The sequence below is a fragment of the Mustela erminea genome, chromosome 21 (genome assembly GCF_009829155.1).
Source record: "Mustela erminea isolate mMusErm1 chromosome 21, mMusErm1.Pri, whole genome shotgun sequence".
NCBI classification, from domain to species: Eukaryota; Metazoa; Chordata; class Mammalia; order Carnivora; family Mustelidae; genus Mustela; species Mustela erminea.
Window position 1 is genome coordinate 23,570,000 of NC_045634.1, and position 18,977 is coordinate 23,588,976.

Consider the following 18,977-nt stretch of genomic DNA (forward strand, 5'->3'; position numbering starts at 1 on the left):
GATGTTGAGCATCTTTTCATGTGTCTCTGAGTCATCTGGATGTCTTCTTTGGAAAAAAGTCTATTCATGTCTTCTGCCCATTTCTTACCTGGATTATTTGGGGTTTTGGGTGATGAGCTTGGTAAGTTCTTTATAGATTTTGAGTGCTAACTTTTTATTTGATGTCATATGCAAATATCTTCTCCCATTCTGTAGGTTGCCTTTAGTTTTATTGATTGAAAGTTTCCTTTGCCATGCAGAAGCTTTTTGTCTTGACAGAGTCCCAAAAGGTCCCTTTTGCTTTTGTTTCCCTCTCTTCTGGAGACATGTCTAGTAAGAAGTTGCCAGCCTGTAGCTTTTAATTCTCTTCACAGTCTCTTTCAAAGTTCTTAATTCTTATGAGGTCAATTTATCAATTTTTCCTTTTATAGATCATGATTTGGGGTACAAAATATATGAAATCCTCACCGAATCTTACATCGTAAAGAGTTTCTCCTATTTTTTTCTAACTGAAAATTTAATACTTTAATATTGCATTTAAGTCCATGATCCATTTTGAACTAATTATAAGATGTGAGGTTTAGGTTGAATTCATTTTTTTACCTATGAATGTCCAATTGCTCTAGTACCATTGGTTGAAAAGGTTAACTTTCCTCCAATGAATTGTTTTTGCATCTTCATCAAAAATTAGTTGGGCAGAAAGTTCTGGAGATCTGTTGTACAATATGAATCTACTTGACACTACTGGACTGTACACTTAAGAACAGTTAATGTGGTAAATCTTACATATTTTTTTACACAATTAAGAAATACTTTTTAAAATTTTTTAAATTAGTTGGGTATATCTGTATGGGTCTAACTCTGGATTCTCTATTTCATTGATCCATATGTTTATTTTTTCACCAATATTACACTGCCTTGATTATAATAGATAACTTAATATGTGTTAAAAATAGGTATCATGAATTCTCCCACCTTATTCTTCTTTTCTGAATTTGTTTCAGCTATTCTAGGTCCTGTGCAGACATTTGTGATTTTTACTCATCTTTCACAAAAAAGGAAATACAAAAGAACATTTCATATGGAAAAACTGATGCAATGACCTCTATTTTTACTCACCAAAAATTTATCCATCAAATAAATTATCATTTATTGACCATTTTTTCTATGTTGGCACATTACAGACAAGATTTCATTCAATTTTCACATAAACCCATGCAATATGTGCTATCCTCATTTCTATATACAAAGTAACTGAAGATCAGGTAAATTGAGTAATTTTCCCAAGAACATACAGATGATAAGTGGTAGAACCAAGATTTAAACATGGATCTATTTTTTAAAGATTTTATTTATTTATCTGACAGACAGAATACAAATAGGCAGAGAGGCAGGCAGAGGAAAAGGGAGAAACGGGCTCTCCGCTGAGCAGGGAGCCTGATGTAGTGCTCCATCCCAGGACCCTGGGATCATGATCTGAGCCGAAGGCAGCCACTTAACTGACTGAGCCACCCAGGCGCCCCAAAATGGACCTATTTGATCCAAAGCCCAAGACTTTCTACTGTACCACTGCATCCATCTTTCACAATGTCTACTATCTGCTTAATAATCTCTGCCTAATCTCAGGGATACAAAGGTGAGCAAAACATGGCTGTGATTTTGAGAATCTCTTGGATTATTTCCAGCAGTCTCAGAACTCAAGGTAACAGGCTAAGAATAGGTACAACCAAGCTGAGCTATAATGTCTTTCTCCATCTTCCTTTATCGAAATTGCTTCTCTCACCTCAGTTTTTTATTTTGTAACAATGACTAGCCATTAATCCACCCAAATTTCCCAATCTGAAGGATCCTAACCATTCTCCCCTACTAATCCTGCCATCAAGTCTTGGGTCATAGTAATGCTCTATCACTCTACTCAGTTGATAGAGGAAAAAGGAGATGGACACAGCTATTCCAAACCCAAAACTTAAGATAAATAGCATCAATCCCCAATAAAAGTAATCCTTTCTGGTTGGCACAGGCCATCTGATAACTGGAGTACTACTTATACTAAGGTCCATTTCGTGTCCGTGCAGGGACTGCTCTGCGGTTACTGTGACTCTTCATGACCTCCAACATTTAACCATGTGCAGCGATCCAGCACAACAAAGAACCACTCTTTAGAAACACAATATTTGCATCTTAGTAATATCTGCTTTCAAATATCAGTCACGACAGGGAAGAACTCTATGCAACTGTCTATCTTTCCCATTGCAAACACATGATTTCATTAGTATTCCTCTAGGATTCTCATACAAGCAGTGAAATAAATTCTTTGTTTTCAAAAAGGTTAAAGAAGGTCAAATCTGGTTTTTATTGTCTATCGAAAAGTAACTGTTAAAATGGGACCTCATATATATGGTAATCCCTTACACAAAAAGGAAAGTTTCAGAATAAATTAATCACTAGGGGAAGGTCACATTAAGGAACTCTATGTCCAAACACCATGCAAGGCAACAGGCTTACAGAGATGAAAAAGGATTGGCCCCTGACCTTGAGGATCTCACAATAGCAAATAACCATAATGCATTCTAAAATAAAGGTCTGCATGAAGCTTCCTTCCTCTGAAGGAAGAAAATTATGGTCAATCAGAAGAGGTCAGGAAAAACTTTGCAGAAAATTTGAGATTTGAGTTAGTTTTTGAAAGTTCTAAAACCATGGATAGAAGTGAAGAAAAGGGCTATCTTGGAAAATTTTAAATTAAAAAAAATTTTCTTCAGTGAGAAGTTTGAAGTGAGAAGTCACTTCAGTGAGAAATCTCCTTCGATATAAATATGTCAGCGACTTATCTGTAAAACAGGCCTGACATCACCTCCCTTCACATAGATATTGTGAGAAGTGATTGTGACACTCCTGATTAAATGGAAATCATTACTGACCCAGGAGTGCAACATATGCCTCCACACCCCCTGCCTCCCAACCACTCCCACAAGCTGCACTGGCAGCAGAGCATCAGAGCACAGATTTCTTCCAGACAACCAGCCCTCCTCTGATGACTGCCCTGTCATCAGGGAGGATCCACTGACCACACCTGAGCCCCTAAAAGTGGTGAGGAGATATTTTAAGTAGGGAGCCTGTTTGACAACCAGATCCCCAAAGATACGTCCCAAAGACAGAGAACATATAATATTCAACCAAATGCAAGAGCAAGTTCATCAACACTGTCACAGAAGGGAAGTCAGTCTGAACATGAGAGATACTCAAATGGATGGAGGACTCTCTGTTGTTCAGACAATGTGGTCCTGTTTCATTGTTGAACAAATCACTTGTTTCTCACCCCAAAACCTAAAACAGCAGAGAGAGGTTAAGCCCTTATCACATTAAAAGATGTAAGTTTAAGTAATGCTGTGTCCAGTTGGACCTAACGTGTCCACCCATGGCAAACTCCAGGCTAGCCCAATTCTCATCAAAATTTCATTTGGGAAAAACCATATTTGTGGAAGATCGCTTCAAAGATGAGGGGCCCTCCACTTACACAGTGAATGTGACCATCAGAGAGCTGAACAGGAAACACTGGAAGATTCCTGATAAAAGATACAGTCCTAAAAAGTCCTTCCTGCCCATATAGCGGGCATGTCATGGACAGTGTTAATTGACTGATCATACAATACTCACCTTTTCCATGCAACATCCAGAGAAATTTTTCTTAGATCTTGGTAGAAGACAGATGAATCTCCTGGAAAGAATGTAAAAAATTTTATGGACACTGTGACTATCATGACTTCTCCTATTCATACTTTTGCTTTGGCTACCAGGAAGTACACATATATTTGAAATGTCCTTGTAGTCATTGCCCAGGACCTATGGCATGTATTTGGTGTTATTTTTTTACCATCATTTTTTTCTTCACCCTTATTTCATTGCTCATCATCATTGCTCTTAGCCTCTTTTTCTATTTCCATAGGATATAAGAAAACAAAAACCCAGCCAAAGAGAATGAATGTTGAGATATATCTGTCTATAATTTATGCAGGTCAGTAGATGGCATCACCATAAACTGGAAAACAAGTGACCTGAGAAAGAAATTCTAGGACAGCACCCAGTGAGTCTAGTACCAGGATCCACATGCTGGGGTCACTCACCGAATCTGAGGGTTTTTTTTTGTTTTGTTTTTTGTTTTTAAAGATCTTATTTATTCATTTGAGAGATAGAGCACGAGAGTGGGTAGGGTCAGAGGGAGAAGCAGACTCCCCACCAAGCAGGGAGCCCGATGTGAGACCTGATCCCAGACCTCCAGGATCATGACCCAAGCTGAAGGCAGTCACCCAACCAACTGAGCCACCCAGGCACCCATGAAGCTGAGTTTTACCAAACGTCTTAAAGGTATATCCTTAGAATGGTCTTAAAGACCAGGCATGGAAGAAAGAGCTAATGGATACAGCTTTGAAGCAGTCCTACTTCTTTGTATATGTGCTGCCGAAGCGAGCACAAAGCAGTCCTACTTCTTTGAAAGGAAATTTGTTAAATGTAAATATTAATTTAATTCAATGTGTATAGCTGTCTAAACTTAATTCAGAAATAAACTCAGAATCATAAAATGACTACTGCTTTTATTGACCCAAATTTTTTTGTGAAATATGGTAACGAAAACTCTAACTTGGTCACTATCTTAACATGGATTCCCCTGAAAGTAGAGCTGGAGACAAAGACTTGTGTGTCAGTCCTTTAGGAAGATATATGAAACCAAGGAAAAGGTATGAGTGACAGTGTCAGCAATGCAGGCCAGGAGGAAGAGCCATTATAAATAGCCGTCATCAAGTTGGCCTCCACTGTTGACAATCGACTTCTTGGTCCTAAAGGACCATCTGACAAACCATATGAAATATATTTTAGAACTGTCAGTAGAGAGAAGAAATGTGTGTCTACCCAAAGTCAATTGATCAAAGTTCATCCTACCAGTATTCATGCCCCAACATTTCCAACTGGGTTTCCAAGACAACCCATGCAGCACCACCACAGAGAATCCCCAGGGTGGGGCACTAGAGAATGGGCCAGAGGCATCAGCAGGAAGCAAGTCAGATCCCTTACAGAACTGATTATTATCCACAGTGTCATATTCTTGGAAACTTGTGAAAAATAAACCAATTCTCCTTTTTGATGGGGTCTTTGCCTGGTTTTGGGATCAAGGTAATGTTGGCCTTATAAAAAGAGTCTAGAAGTTTTCCTTCTGTTCCTTCTATTTTTTGAAACAGCTTCAGGAGAATAGGTATTATTTTTTCTTTGAATGTTTGGTAGAATTCCCCAGGGAATCCATCAGGTCCCAGACTCTTGTTTTTTGGGACTTTTTTTATTCCTGCTTCAATCTCATTACTGGTTATCCGTCTACTCAGGTTGTCAGTTTCTTCCTGTTTCAGTCTCAGAAGTTCATAGCTTCCCAGGAATGCATCCATTTCTTCTAGGTTGCTTAACTTATTGGCATATAGTTGTTGATAATAATTTCTGATGATTGTTTCTATTTCCTTGGTGTTAGTCATGATCTCTCCCCTTTCGTTCATAATTTTATTAATTTGGGTCCTTTCTCTTTTCTTTTGGATAAGTCTGGCCAGTGGTTTATTGATCTTAATTCTCTCAAAGAACAAGCTTCTAGTTTCATTGATATGTTCTACTGTATTTCTGGTTTCTAATTCATTGATCTCTGCTCTAATCTTAATTATTTCCCTTCTCATGCATGGGTTAGGCTTAATTTGTTGTTGATTCCCCAGTTCTTTAAGGTGTAAAGATAGCTTGTGTGTTTGGAATTTTTCTATTTTTTTGAGTGAGGCTTAGATGGCTATGTATTTCCTCCTTAGGCCCACCTTTGCTGTATCCCATAGGTTTTGGACCAATGTGTTTTCATTCTCATTGGTTTCCATAAATTGTTTAAGTTCTTCTTTGATTTCCTGGTTGACCCAAACATTCTTGAGCAGGATGGTCTTTAGTTTCCAAGTGTTTGAATTTCTTCCAAACTTTTTCTTGTGATTGAGTTCCAATATCGAAGCACTGTGGTCTGAGAATACTCGGGGAATAATCTCAGTCTTTTGGTATAAGTTGAGATCTGATTTGTGACCCTGTATGTGGTCTATTCCAGAGAAAGTCCCATGTGCGGTTGAGAAGAATGAGTATTGTTTTTTTAGGGTGGAATGTTCTGTATATATCTATGAGGTCCATCTGGTCCAGTGTGTAATTCAAAGCTCTCGTTTCTTTGTTGATTTTCTGCTTAGATGATCTATTGCTGAGAATGGAGTGTTAAAGTTCCCTACAATTAACATATTATTATCAATATGCCTTTTTATTTTGGTTAACAATTGGCTTATGTAGTTGGCTGCTCCCATGTTGGAGGCATAGATATTTACAATCGTTAGATCTTCTTGTTGGATAGACCCTTTAAGAATGAATAGTGTCTTTCTGTATTCTCTGACTATAGTCTTTAGCTTAAAATCTGATTTGTCTGATATGAGAATTGCTACCCCAGCTTTCTTTTGTGGTCTGTTGGCATGAAAGATGGTTCTTCATCCCTTCACTTTCAGTCTGGAGGTATCTTTAGGTTCAAAACGAGTCTCTTGTAGACAACACATGGGTGGGTACTGTCTTTTGATCCAATCTGCAACCCTGTGCCACTTTATGAGAGCATTTAGGCCATTCACAGTGAGAATAATTATTGAAAGATATGATTTTATTGTCATCATGTCGCCTGTGAGGTCTTTGTTTCTGAAGATTATCTCTGTAAATTTCTGTTATATATAACTTTGGGGGTCTTTCCTCTTTTATAGAATCTTCCTTAATATTTCTTGCAAGGCGGGCGTAGTGGGCATATACTCTTTCAGTTTTGGCCAGTCTTGGAAGCTCTTTATCTCTATATCTATCCTAAATGACAGCCTTGCCAAATAAAGCATTCTTGACTTCAGGCAAAGACCCCATCAAAAAGGAGAATTTCAGACCAATATCCCTGATGAATATGAATGCAAAGATTCTTAACAAGATACCAGCTAATAGGATCCAACAGTACATTAAAAGGATTATCCACCACAACCAGCTGGGATTTATCCCTGGGATGCAAGGGTGGTTCAACATTCACAAATCAATCAATGTGATGTTAAATTAATAAAAGATGAGAGAAGAATGACATGGTCCTCTCAATTGATGCAGAAAAAACATTTGATAAAATACAACACCCTTTCCTGATTAAAGCTCCTCAGAGTATAAGGATAGAGGGAACATTCCTCAATTTCATAAAATCCATCTATGAAAGACCCACAGCAAATACCATTCTTAATGGGGAAAAGCTGAGAGCCTTTCTCTTAAGATCAGGAATGCCCACTCTTGCTACTATTGGTCAACATAGTACTAAAAGTCCTAGCAACAACAATCAGACAACAAAAAGATATAAAATGTATTCAAATTGGCAAATAAGAAGTCAAACTCTCTCTCTTCTCACATGACATGATACTTTATGTGGAAAACCCACCCCCAAATTACTACAACTCATACAGCAATTTAGTAATGTGGCAGAATACAAAATCAATGTACAGAAATCAGTTGCTTTCCTATACACTAACAGTTTAACTGTAAAAAGAGAAATTAGGGAATCTATTCCATTTACAATAGCACCAAAAGCCATCAGATTACTTGGAATAAACCTAACCAAAGAGGTAAAGGATCTATACTCTAGGAACTACAGAACACTCACGAAAGAAATTGAAGAAGACACAAAAAGATGGAAAAACCTTCCATGCTCATGGATTGGAAGAATAAACATTGTTAAAATGTCAATGCTGCCCAGAGCAATCTGTACTTTCATCGCCACCTGGATCAAAATACCATCAGCATTTTCAAAGTGCTGGAACAAATAATCCTAAAATTTGTATGGAACCAGAAAAGACCCCGAATCACCAAGGAAATGTTGAAAAAGAAAAACAACTGGGGGCATTCCATTGCCTGATTTCAAGCTATATTACAAAGCTGTGATCACCAAGACAGCATGGAACTGGCACAAAAACAAACACATAGATCAATGGAACAGAATAGAGAACCCAGATATGGATCTTCACTCTATAGTCAAATAATCTTTGATAAAGCAGGAAAATATATCTAATGGAAAGAAGACAGTCTCTTCAATAAATGGTGCTGGGAAAACTGGACAGCTATATACAGAAGAATGAAACTCGACCATTTGCTTACACCATACACAAAGATAAACTCCAAATGATGAAAGACCTCAATGTGAGACAGAAATCCTTCAAAATCCTAGAGGAGAACCTGGGCAGTAACCTCTTTGACATTAGCCACAGCAACTTCTTTCAAGAAATGTCTCAGAAGGCAAGGGAAACAAAAGCAAAAATGAACTTATGGGATATCATCAAGATAAAAAGTTTCTGCATGGCAAAGAAAACAGTCAACCAAATAAAGAGGCAACCCAAGGAATGGGAGAAGATATTTGCAAATGACACTACAAAGGGCTGATATCCAAGATCTCTAAAGACCTTCTCAAACTCAACACCCAAAAAACAAATAATCAAGTCAAAAAATGGGCAGAAGGCATGAACAAACACTTCTCCAAAGAAGACACATAAATAGCTAATAGATACATGAAAAAATGTTCATCATCATTAGCCATCAGAGAGATTCAAATCAAAACCCCCTGAGATACCACTTTACACCAGTTAGAATGGCAAAAATTGACAAGGCAAGAAACAACAAATGTTTGAGAAGATGTGGAGAAAGGGGAACCCTCCTACACTGTTGGTGGGAATTCAAGGTGGTACAGCCACTTTAGGAAACATGTGGAGGTTCCTCAAAAAATTAAAAATAGAGCTACCCTATGACCCTGCAATTGCACTACTGGGTATTTACCCCAAAGATACAGATGTGGTGAAAAGAAGGGCCATATGCACCCCAATGTCCATAGCAGCAATGCCCACAATAGCCAAACTGTGGAAAGAACTGAGATGCCGTTCAACAGATGAATGGATAAAAAATGATGTGGTCCATATATACAATAAAACATTACTCAGCCATCAGAAAGGATGAATATCCAGCTTTTGCATCAACATGGATGGGACTGGTGGAGATTAGGCTGAGTGAAGTAAGAGAAAGAGAAAGTCAATTATCATATCAAAGTCAATTATCATATGCTTCACTTATTTGTGGAACATAAGGAATAGTATGGAGGACACTGGGAGAAGGAAGGGGAAAATAAAAGCGGGGAATGGGGTGGGGCAGGGGACTATGAGGGACTATGGATTCTGAAAACTAAACTAAGGGTTTTGCAGGGGAGAGGGCGAAGAAGGATGGATTAGCCCAGTGAGGGGTATGAAGAAGGGCACGTACTGCATGGAGCACTGGGTGTTATACGTAAACAAAGAATCCTGAAGCACTACACCAAAAACTAATGATGTACCGTATGGTGACTAACATATCATAATTTTTAAAAATAATATAAAGAAATAAGTAAACCAAAACACAACTATACTTGTCTTTCCTGATCTGTCTACAATCCTTTTAAAACTTGAGAGAGGAAAATGAAAAGACAGTCTGTGCACAAAGCACTGGTGAAATTAAAAATCAAATGCTAAAGTTGACATCAGCACTAGAGAACAGCTGGAACAGAAGCATCTCATTGCGTTTGATGTAAGCATGAAACGAAATTAATGAGTAATATCACTGCAGGTATGACAAGGGTTCCGGTGACTAAGAATCTTCTATCTGAAAGAGATCATCATGAGGGACCCATCCCACAGCCAATCGAAACACTGTGTGCTCAGAACTCTCTACCTTCTAAATTAATGCCAAGTTGAAGGAAATAGACAGCAGCTCTTTGAATGGAAAATCAGTTCCCATACACCCAAAAAATATTCAGAAAGTTTGGCAGCTTAAGAGTATCAGAACATAAGGTCAGAATCTTTTGCTATTGCCATTAGAATCTGTAGCAGAGATTTAACTCAAGCAACAGAACACGGTGGCAAGAATAAGTCAGGAGCTGTGAATGAGGCTTAGGGCCTTTTTACACCTTGAACAAATGAGTGACAGTTACACATTTCTCCTGAAAGAAAAATACAATTTTAAATACATTATTAAAATATGTAATACAAAATTAAGGTAGTGACAATAAATAGTTTAAATGTAATAAGAAATATATTACAGTATTTCTATAAAGGCTATATTCCTTTAAATACAAATTTTATATTAATCATTTATGATTGCCAAATTTTTGTAGAAAACACAAGTAAATAGACTTTATGGGGTTCTAGCTCTGTTTCACATTAGAGGATCATTTTAGACAACATGGATTGTCTCATGGATTATAACCTCAAAGTGGATTACATAGATATAAAAAGCCTCTGTGAGAAAAGAGTTTCCTGGTAAGATGTGATTACATCTTAAAAATAAAATCTTATACCACCTCACACCAGTCAGAATGGCTAAAATTAACAAGTCAGGAAATGACATGCAAGGATACGGAGAAAGGGGAGCCTCCTACACTGTTGGTGGGAATGCAAGCTGGTGCAACCACTCTGGAAAACAGCATGGAGGTTCCTCAAAAAGTTGAAACCCAACGACCCAGCAATCACACTACTGGATATTTACCCTAAAGATACAAATGTAGTGATCCGAAGGGGCACGTGCGCCTGAATGTTTACAGCAGCAATGTCCAGAATGGCCAAACTATGGAAAGAACCTAGATGTCCATCAACCGATGAATGGATAAAGAAGATGTAATATATATATATATATATATATATATATATACACACACACACACACAATTGAATACTATGCAGCCATCAAAAGAAACAAAATCTTGCCATTTGCAACGACATGGATGGAACTAGAGGGTATTATGCTGAGCGAAAGAAGTCAATCAGAGAAAGACAACTATCACATGATCTCCCTGATATAAGGAATTTTAGAGGAAGGACAGGGGTTGTGGGGGGTAGGGAAGAAAAAAAATGAAACAAGATGGGATCGGGAGGGAGACAAACCTTAAGAGACTCTTAATTTCACAGAAGAAACTGAGGGTTACTGGGGACTGTGGAGGGGAGGGATAGGGTGGCTGGGTTATGGACACTGGGGAGGGTATGTGCTATGGTGAGTGCTGTGAAATGTGTAAGCCTGATGATTCACAGACCTGTAACCTTGGGGCTAATAATACATTACATGTTAATTAAAAAAAATAAAAAATAAATAAAATCTTAAAAACTCTGGATTAAACAAGATAAATCTCACATAGAGATGAAGCAGGGCGTGGGGTTTACAGCAACCAGCATTCAAATCGCAGTAGACCAAGTTCTTGCTTGAAGCAGCGCCCAAGCAAAGACTGGCCAGTGGTTCTGCCTATCTGCAGACCTGAGCCAGTGGCCCCGTCTAGCCACAGAGCTGGGCTGTCAGTTATGCCACTTTTGGATCATAAGCCAACAGGCTATTCCAGTGTGGACCCAATTCTGAGGCCCTGCCTGAGCAGGGGAACAAATTCCCTGCTTCGCCCAATTGCTGAGCATAACCTCCAACCCCATCCCTCCAGGAAGCATGGCCACAGATGTCTGAAAGCCACAGAGCACAACTTACAGCCCATGCAAGCAGAGAGCTAAGCCAGAAGACCTGCATGCGGAGCATAGCCTCCAGCCCTACATAAGGAAGAAACCTGAACAGTCATCCTGAGAAGACTCAGAGCTGGCCTACAACAGCAGAGCTGACAGTAAAGCTCTGCCCAATTGCTTCAACCTGTGGCCTTGCATAGACAGGCATCCCAGAGGATGACTGTGCCCGATCATGGAGCATAAACTGCAGCCTCACCCAACGTGGGAGCTCTAGACAGCACCCCTGCCCGACTGAGAAGCACAGTCTCCAGTCGCAGCCAACTGCAGGATAAAACTAGAGGGACTTCCCAACTGGAGTAGCCTAACCAGCAACACTTCCCAATAGCAGAGCACAGCCAACAGCCTACTGGACTATAAAGCTCAGCCAGCAGCCCATCCCAACTTCAGGGTATAACCTGAGGTCCCACCTGTTCACAAAGCCCAACCTAAGGTCATCTTACCAGGAACAACTATGGAGCACTAGCCCACAGTTCTGTCCAGCTGTGCAGTCCAGTCCATGGGACTGCCCTGACAGTGAACACGACCTATGGTTAACCCTGCCTGTGATTGCAGAGCCCAGCTAGTGACCCTACCTGATCACAGACAGCTAGCAGACCCACCAGACCAGGAAGCCTAATCAGGGCCTCCCCCACCCTTCAACATGGAGCCCAGCCAGCAACACCCTCTTCCCCCAACCTCAGAGCTCATGCAATGGCTTTGCCCAACCAGAGATCCTAATAATAAGTCCACCTGTCACCATGTGCTATCAACTGACCTAACCAGTGTCCCAAGCTGAGCTGAATGAGACAAATGAAAACAGCAATACATACCAAACCTTATGGTGTGCAGCAAAAGAGGTTGTAAGAGGAAAGTTTATATCTATAAATGCTTAGGTCAAGAAAAAAGAAAGATCTCACATAAACAACCTAACATTAAACCTCAAGGAACCAGAAAAAGAAGAACAAACTAAGCCCAAAGTTAGCATCAGGAAATAAATAATGAACATTAGAGCAGAAACAAATAAAAAAGAAAATAAGAAACATAACAGAACTAAGAGCTGGTTCTTTGAAAATAAACAAACTGGCAAACCTTAAGCTGGACTAAGCCAGAAAAAAATGAGAAAGGACTCAAATAAATAAAATTATTAATGAAAGAGGAGATATTGGAAGAGATATCAAAGAAATACAAAGGATTATAAGAAACCATCATGAACCTAGAAATGGATAAATTCCTAGAAACACACAAGCTACCAAGACTGAATCATGAAGAACAGAAAATCTAAACAGACCAATAACAAGTAAGAAGACTGCATCGGTCACCAAAATCCTCCCAACAAAGAAAAGCCCAGGCCCAGATGGTTTCACTAGCAAGTCCTACCAGATATTTAAAGAATCAACACCAGTCTGTCCCAAAAAGGTCAAGAGGAGGGAATACTCCCAAACTTGTTTTAGGACTCCAGCATCACCTTGACACCAAAGCCAGATAAGAAAACTACAGACCAATATCTCCGACGATTATAAATGCAAAAAATTTCAACAAAATAAGAGCAAACACCATGATCAGGTGAGACTCAGCCCTAAAATGAAAAGGTGGTTCAAAATATGTAAATCAACCAGTGTGATACATCACATTAGTAGAAAGATAAAAATCATGTTATCATCTCAATACATGCAGAAAAAACAGTGACAAAATTCAACATTCTTTCATAATAAAAATCTCAACAAATTGGATATAGAATAAGTCTACTTCAACATAATAAAGGTCATATTTGGCAACCCCATAGCTAACATTATACTTAACAGTGAAAGGTTGTAAATTTTTCTTCTAGGATCTGGAACGAGACAAGGGTACCCATACTTGCCATTTTTATTCAACATAGTATTGAAAGTCCCATCCAGAACAACTAGGCAAGAAAAAGAAATCAAAAGCATCCAAATCAGATAGGATGTAAAATTGTCTTTTTTTAAAGATTTTATTTATTTATTTGACAGAGATAGAGACAGCAAGAGAGGGAATAAGCAGGGGAGTGGGAGAGGGAGAAGCAGGCTTCCTGCTGAGTGGGGAACCCAATGCAGGGCTTGAGCCCAGGACCCTGGGATCATGACCTGAGCTGAAGGCAGACACTTAACCAATTGAGCCACCCAGGTGCCCCAAAATTGTCTCTTTTACAGATGACATATTATATACAGAAAACCCTAGAGACTCCATCCAAAAAAACTGGTAAAACTAATAAATGAATTTAGTAAAGTTGCAGGATGAAAAATCAACATGCACAAATCAGTTGTGGGGCTCCTGCATGGCTCAGTCAGTTAAGCATCCAACTCTTGACTGAAGCTCAGGTCATGATCTCAGGGATGTGAGATCGAGCCCCACATTGAACCCCACAGTGGGCTCCACGCTGACCATGGAGCCTCCTTAACTTTCTCTCTCTCCCTTTCTCTCTTCCCTTTTCCCTCCTCCCCCTCTCTAATAAACAAAATCATTTCTTCACACTAATAGTGAACTATCAGAAAAAGAAATTAAGGAAACAACCCCTTTTTCAACAGCATCAAAGAGAATAAAATACCTAGGAATATATTTGACCAAAGAGGTGAAAGCTCTCTACACTGAAAACTATAAAACTTTGATAAAAGAAACTGAGAAGACACAAATGAATAGAAAGATATCCTGTGTTCATGACTCAGAAGAATTAATGTTAAAATGTTCCTACAACTCAAAGCCATCTGTAGATTCAATGCTATCTGTATCAAAATTCCAATGGCATTTTTCATAGAAATAAAAACAAACATCCTAAAATTTGTATGGAACCACAAAAGTCCCCAAATAACCAAAGCAATCCTAAGAAAAAAGAACAAAGTAGAGACATCATCACACTTCCTGACTTCAAGCTATACTAAATGCTATAGTAGTCAAAACAGCATGATACTGGCATAAAATGAAAATATAGACCAAGGGAACATAATTAGAAGCAAAGAAAGAAACCTACTATGATACAGCCAACTAATATTTGACAAGAGATCCAAGAATACTCATGGGGAAAAGATGGTCTCCAATTAATAATATAGGGAAAACTGGATATTTGCACTCAAAAGAACAAAACTAGACCACCATCTTAAACCATTTACAAAAATTAACTCAAATTGAATGACTTAAATATAAGTCCTGAAACAGTAAAACTCCTACAAAAAAACATAGTGAGTAAGCAACTTGACATTGGTTTTGACAATGATTTTTTAATTTGATACCGTAAGTATAAGCAACAAAAGCAAAAATGAATGGATGGGACCACATAAAACTAAAAAACTTCTGCACAAGAAAAGAAGCAATCAACAAAATGAAGAGACAGCCTATGGAATGGGAGGAAATATTTGCAAACTGTATCTCTGATAAGGGGCTAATATCCAAAATACAGAAGGAACTCATATAATTCAATGGCAAAAAAAAAAATAATAATAATCTGATTTTAAAATGGGCAAAGGACCTAAGCAGATTGTTTTCCAGAGTAGATATACAAATAGCCATCAGGTACATGAAAAGGAATTCAGTATCACTCATCATCAGATTAGGATACATTAGCATACAACCACAATGAGATACCACCTCACACCTGTTAAAATGGTTATTATCAAAAAGACAAGAGATAATATGTTGGTGAGGATATAGGAGAAAGGAAACCTTTGTACACGGTTGGTGAGAATGTAAGTTGGTACAGTCACTATGAAAAATAGTATGGAATTTCCTCAAAAAATTAAAAATAGATTCACCATACATTCCAGCAATCTCACTTCTGGGTATACATCCAAAGGAAACAAAATCGTTATCTCAAAGAGATATCTGCTATATAACTATAAAACTATTCACAATAGCCAATAGTATCTGTTGATGGACGAATAGATAGACAAAAGAGATAAATAAGATACATATAGGTATAGTTGAAAGTTTCTAAGCATGTGAATCTTAAGAGTTCTCACCAAAAAAAAAAAAAAAAAAAAAAAGATAATTATGTGAAGTGATAGATGTGTTAACTAACCTTATTGTGGTCGTTTTGCAGTATATATACATCTATCAAATCACTCAGTGGTACATGACTTCTTATGGAATATTTTAAAAAGGAAGGAAATCTTGCCATTTGTGATAACATGAATGAAACTTGAGGGCATTATGCTAAATGAAATAAGTCAGACAAAGACAGATCTTCTTATATCTGGAATCTAAAAAAAAAAAATTCTTAGAAACAGAGACTAGACTGATGGTTGCCAGGGGCAGTGGAGTGGGAGACATGGGTTAAGGTGCTCAAAGGGTACAAACTTCACTTACAAGACAAATAATTTCTGGAGATCCAAATTACAGTTATAGTTAGCAATATTGTATGGTATACTCAGAAGTTGCCAAGAGAGTAGATCTTAAAAGTTCCCACCACACAAACACACACCAACAGAGAACTATGTGAGGTGATGGATGTGGTAACTAACATCACTGTGGCCATCATATCACAATATATATGTAGACCAAAGCTTCATCAAATACACCTGACACCTGCATAATGTTATATCCCAACAAGCTGGGGAGGGGAAAAGAAACTTCATGTTGCTGTGCCCTGTGACTGCCAAAGAGGGCTAACAGTGCCTTGCTTTTCCCAAACTTGTTTGATTACGTAGTAGTGTTTCGAGGTAGGTTCACAGAATGCAAGCATGCCTAACACCACTGTTCAGAAGCCATAATTTTCAAACTGTATCTGCCTGTGAAATCCTGGAGTTCCAAAGCCATGCCTCAAGGCATCCTGAGGAGGGAGAGGAGGGGGGTGGAAATCCCTGAGTCAACAGAGATCTGAGTTTTTATTCTTGCTGCAGCCAGAATAATCCTGCATCTCTATATTTGTATGCTGAGGTTCCAGATAGAACTTCACTTATCTAAAATTTCAGTTTAATTTCTCGATTTTCTATTTTTAAAAAAATTGCGAACACTTCATTTAGAGTCAGTGAGGCCATACAGACATAAGCCTAAGGCGGTAGCACTATTTTTTTTTTTTTTGAAATATTTAAAATAGCTTTAGGCAGTAGCACTATTAATACAATTGCAGAAACAAGCTCAGCCCTAATTATTTATAGAGCTTTTGGCCAAGAGTACAAGTGAAAGCCCACATATACCATACATGCAAGTGCTTAAAAATACATCAGGGGCAATCCGGGTGGCTCAGTCAGTTAAACATCTGACTCTTGATTTTGGCTCAGATCAGGGTCTCAGGGTTGTGAGGCTCTGCACTCAGCCTCGAGTCTGTTTGAAAATTCTCTCCCTCTCCCTCTGCCCCTCCCCTCTTCATGCTTTCTCTCTCCCTCAAATAAAAAAATAAAATATTTTTTAAGTTAAATATCAAACCAACATCATCAGTGAAAACATCTATACTTCCACCTTAACAAATATACTTAAATTCAGAATCCTCGGGTTCCCAGAAATCCATGCCTGAAAGTGACCCTCTCTTCCTTCTCTTTCTAGCCCTTCCAGTCCCTTCCTGCACCACCAGTAGCCTAGAGCACGTACATAGAGACAACCCAGACCACATGTGAAACCTCTGTCTAGCCTGTGTTCCCTCTCTCGTTGTGTCTCTTTCTCTGTGTCAAATAAATAAAATCTTTAAAAAAAAAAAAAGGACTTGGAAACCTGGATTTATATCCTAGGTCTGCCTGATAAAGAATAAGGCATGTGGTAATAGGCAGCTGCTGACATGGCCTTCAGTGGCTCTGCCTACTGATTTTCACTGCCTTGTGTAACTCCTTCCTCTTGTGTGGGGGCTGGACTTAATGACTCACTTCCAATAAATAGAACACAACAAAAGTAATGGGATGTCACTTCTGAAATTAGGTTCTGAAAGACTGTAACTTCTGCCTGGTTCACACTCTCTAATTCTTCCCACATGCTTGCTCTGAGGAAGCAAGCTGTAGAGGCACACGCGACCAAGAACAGAGGTGACCTCCTCCTGCCCGATGGCCAACAAGAAACTGAGGCCCTCGATCCAACAACCTTCCAGGAGCCTATTCATGTCATTAACCACATTGGTGGGCTTGAAAAAGATTCCTTCCCAGTCAACCTTTCAGATTAGAATCAACACCTTGACTGCCGCCCCATAAGAAATCCTAAAGCAGAGGACCCAGGTAAGCTATGTTTGATTTCTGACCCACAGAAACTATGGGAGGAAAATAGAAGTGTCTCATTTTAAGCTAAGTTTGGGGGTAATTGGTAATACAACAATAAATAAGATTCCCATGGTACGAAAAGTGGTTAATAAGACTAGTAGGAGCTGATGGGTGGTTCCGTGGCAGCAAGAGAGGGTTCTTTAATGGAATATCATAGTTTCCTGTCCTTTTTTTTTTTTAAAGATTTTTTTTTTATTTATTTATTTGATAGAGAGAAATCACAAGTAGTCGGAGAGGCAGGCAGAGAGAGAGAGAGGGAAGCAGGCTCCCCGCTGAGCAGAGAGCCCGATGCGGGACTCGATCCCAGGACCCTGAGATCATGACCTGAGCCGAAGGCAGCGGCTTAACCCACTGAGCCACCCAGGCGCCCATCATAGTTTCCTATCCTTGCCTGTGTCTGTCCAAACAGAAGATAAGGAAGTGGGACAGAAGTAAAGACAACTAATGCATAGCAAGTGCCTCCTATCTGCCAGGCACTGTAATAAGTACATAATTTTTTTAATTATGTAAGTTAAATAAATAAATTATCTCATTTATTCTCCAAAACTCCTTGAGATGAGAATTTTCATTCTTGTTATGTTATGATCATATATGGTTATCATGAGGATTAAGTAATAAAATATACATAATGTACCTGGCATAGTACCTGGTAAATAGTAGACAGTAAGTAAATGTTAGTCAGTTCCTGCTCTTTCCTCTTACAGAGAAGCATAGTCGGGTTGAGAAATTAAGAAATCAGAAGGCTGCATACTACATCTGCCATTACTGCCACACTAGAAGAAAGAGCTAGAAGAATAAATGAGTCAAGAGTCAAAATTAATCCTAACAGTCAAAAGTCCTGGGCCCAAACCACCAAGATGAAATGAAACAGGGTTAATGTAAAAACCTACATTTAGGTTTGAAAAATTAACCCTGCTTGATTAATTCAAACTTAAGAGAAAACTTGACTAGACAGTAAGTAATAGCAAACAGATCTGGGGTTAACCACAAGCTTAAGATGAGCCAAAATGATTCATGGATCCTGGAAAAATAATTATCTTGTTCTTGGTCTTCATTAACTCAAGAACAGTTTGCCAGCAGTGATCTAAGAATAAAGACATCCCATTGTACACTGCAATGGTCAAAGCACACTCAGGACTCGACCTGGGCTCCATGTTTGAAGAGGAAACTGACATCCAGGTGACCAGAATGGTAAGAAATGTGTACTATGTACTAA

General features: G+C 38.7%; 1 protein-coding gene across 1 annotated transcript in view; it reads right to left on the reverse strand.

Annotated features, from left to right (window-relative positions):
* Positions 1 to 18,977, reverse strand: part of LOC116582050 — a 389,316-nt gene that overhangs the window by 333,594 nt on the left and 36,745 nt on the right. The window contains exon 2 of the mRNA XM_032329414.1: positions 3,634 to 3,694. Within this exon, the coding sequence (XP_032185305.1) occupies positions 3,634 to 3,649 (16 nt within the window). The 5' untranslated portion in view covers positions 3,650 to 3,694. The remainder of the gene's footprint in view (positions 1 to 3,633; positions 3,695 to 18,977) is intronic.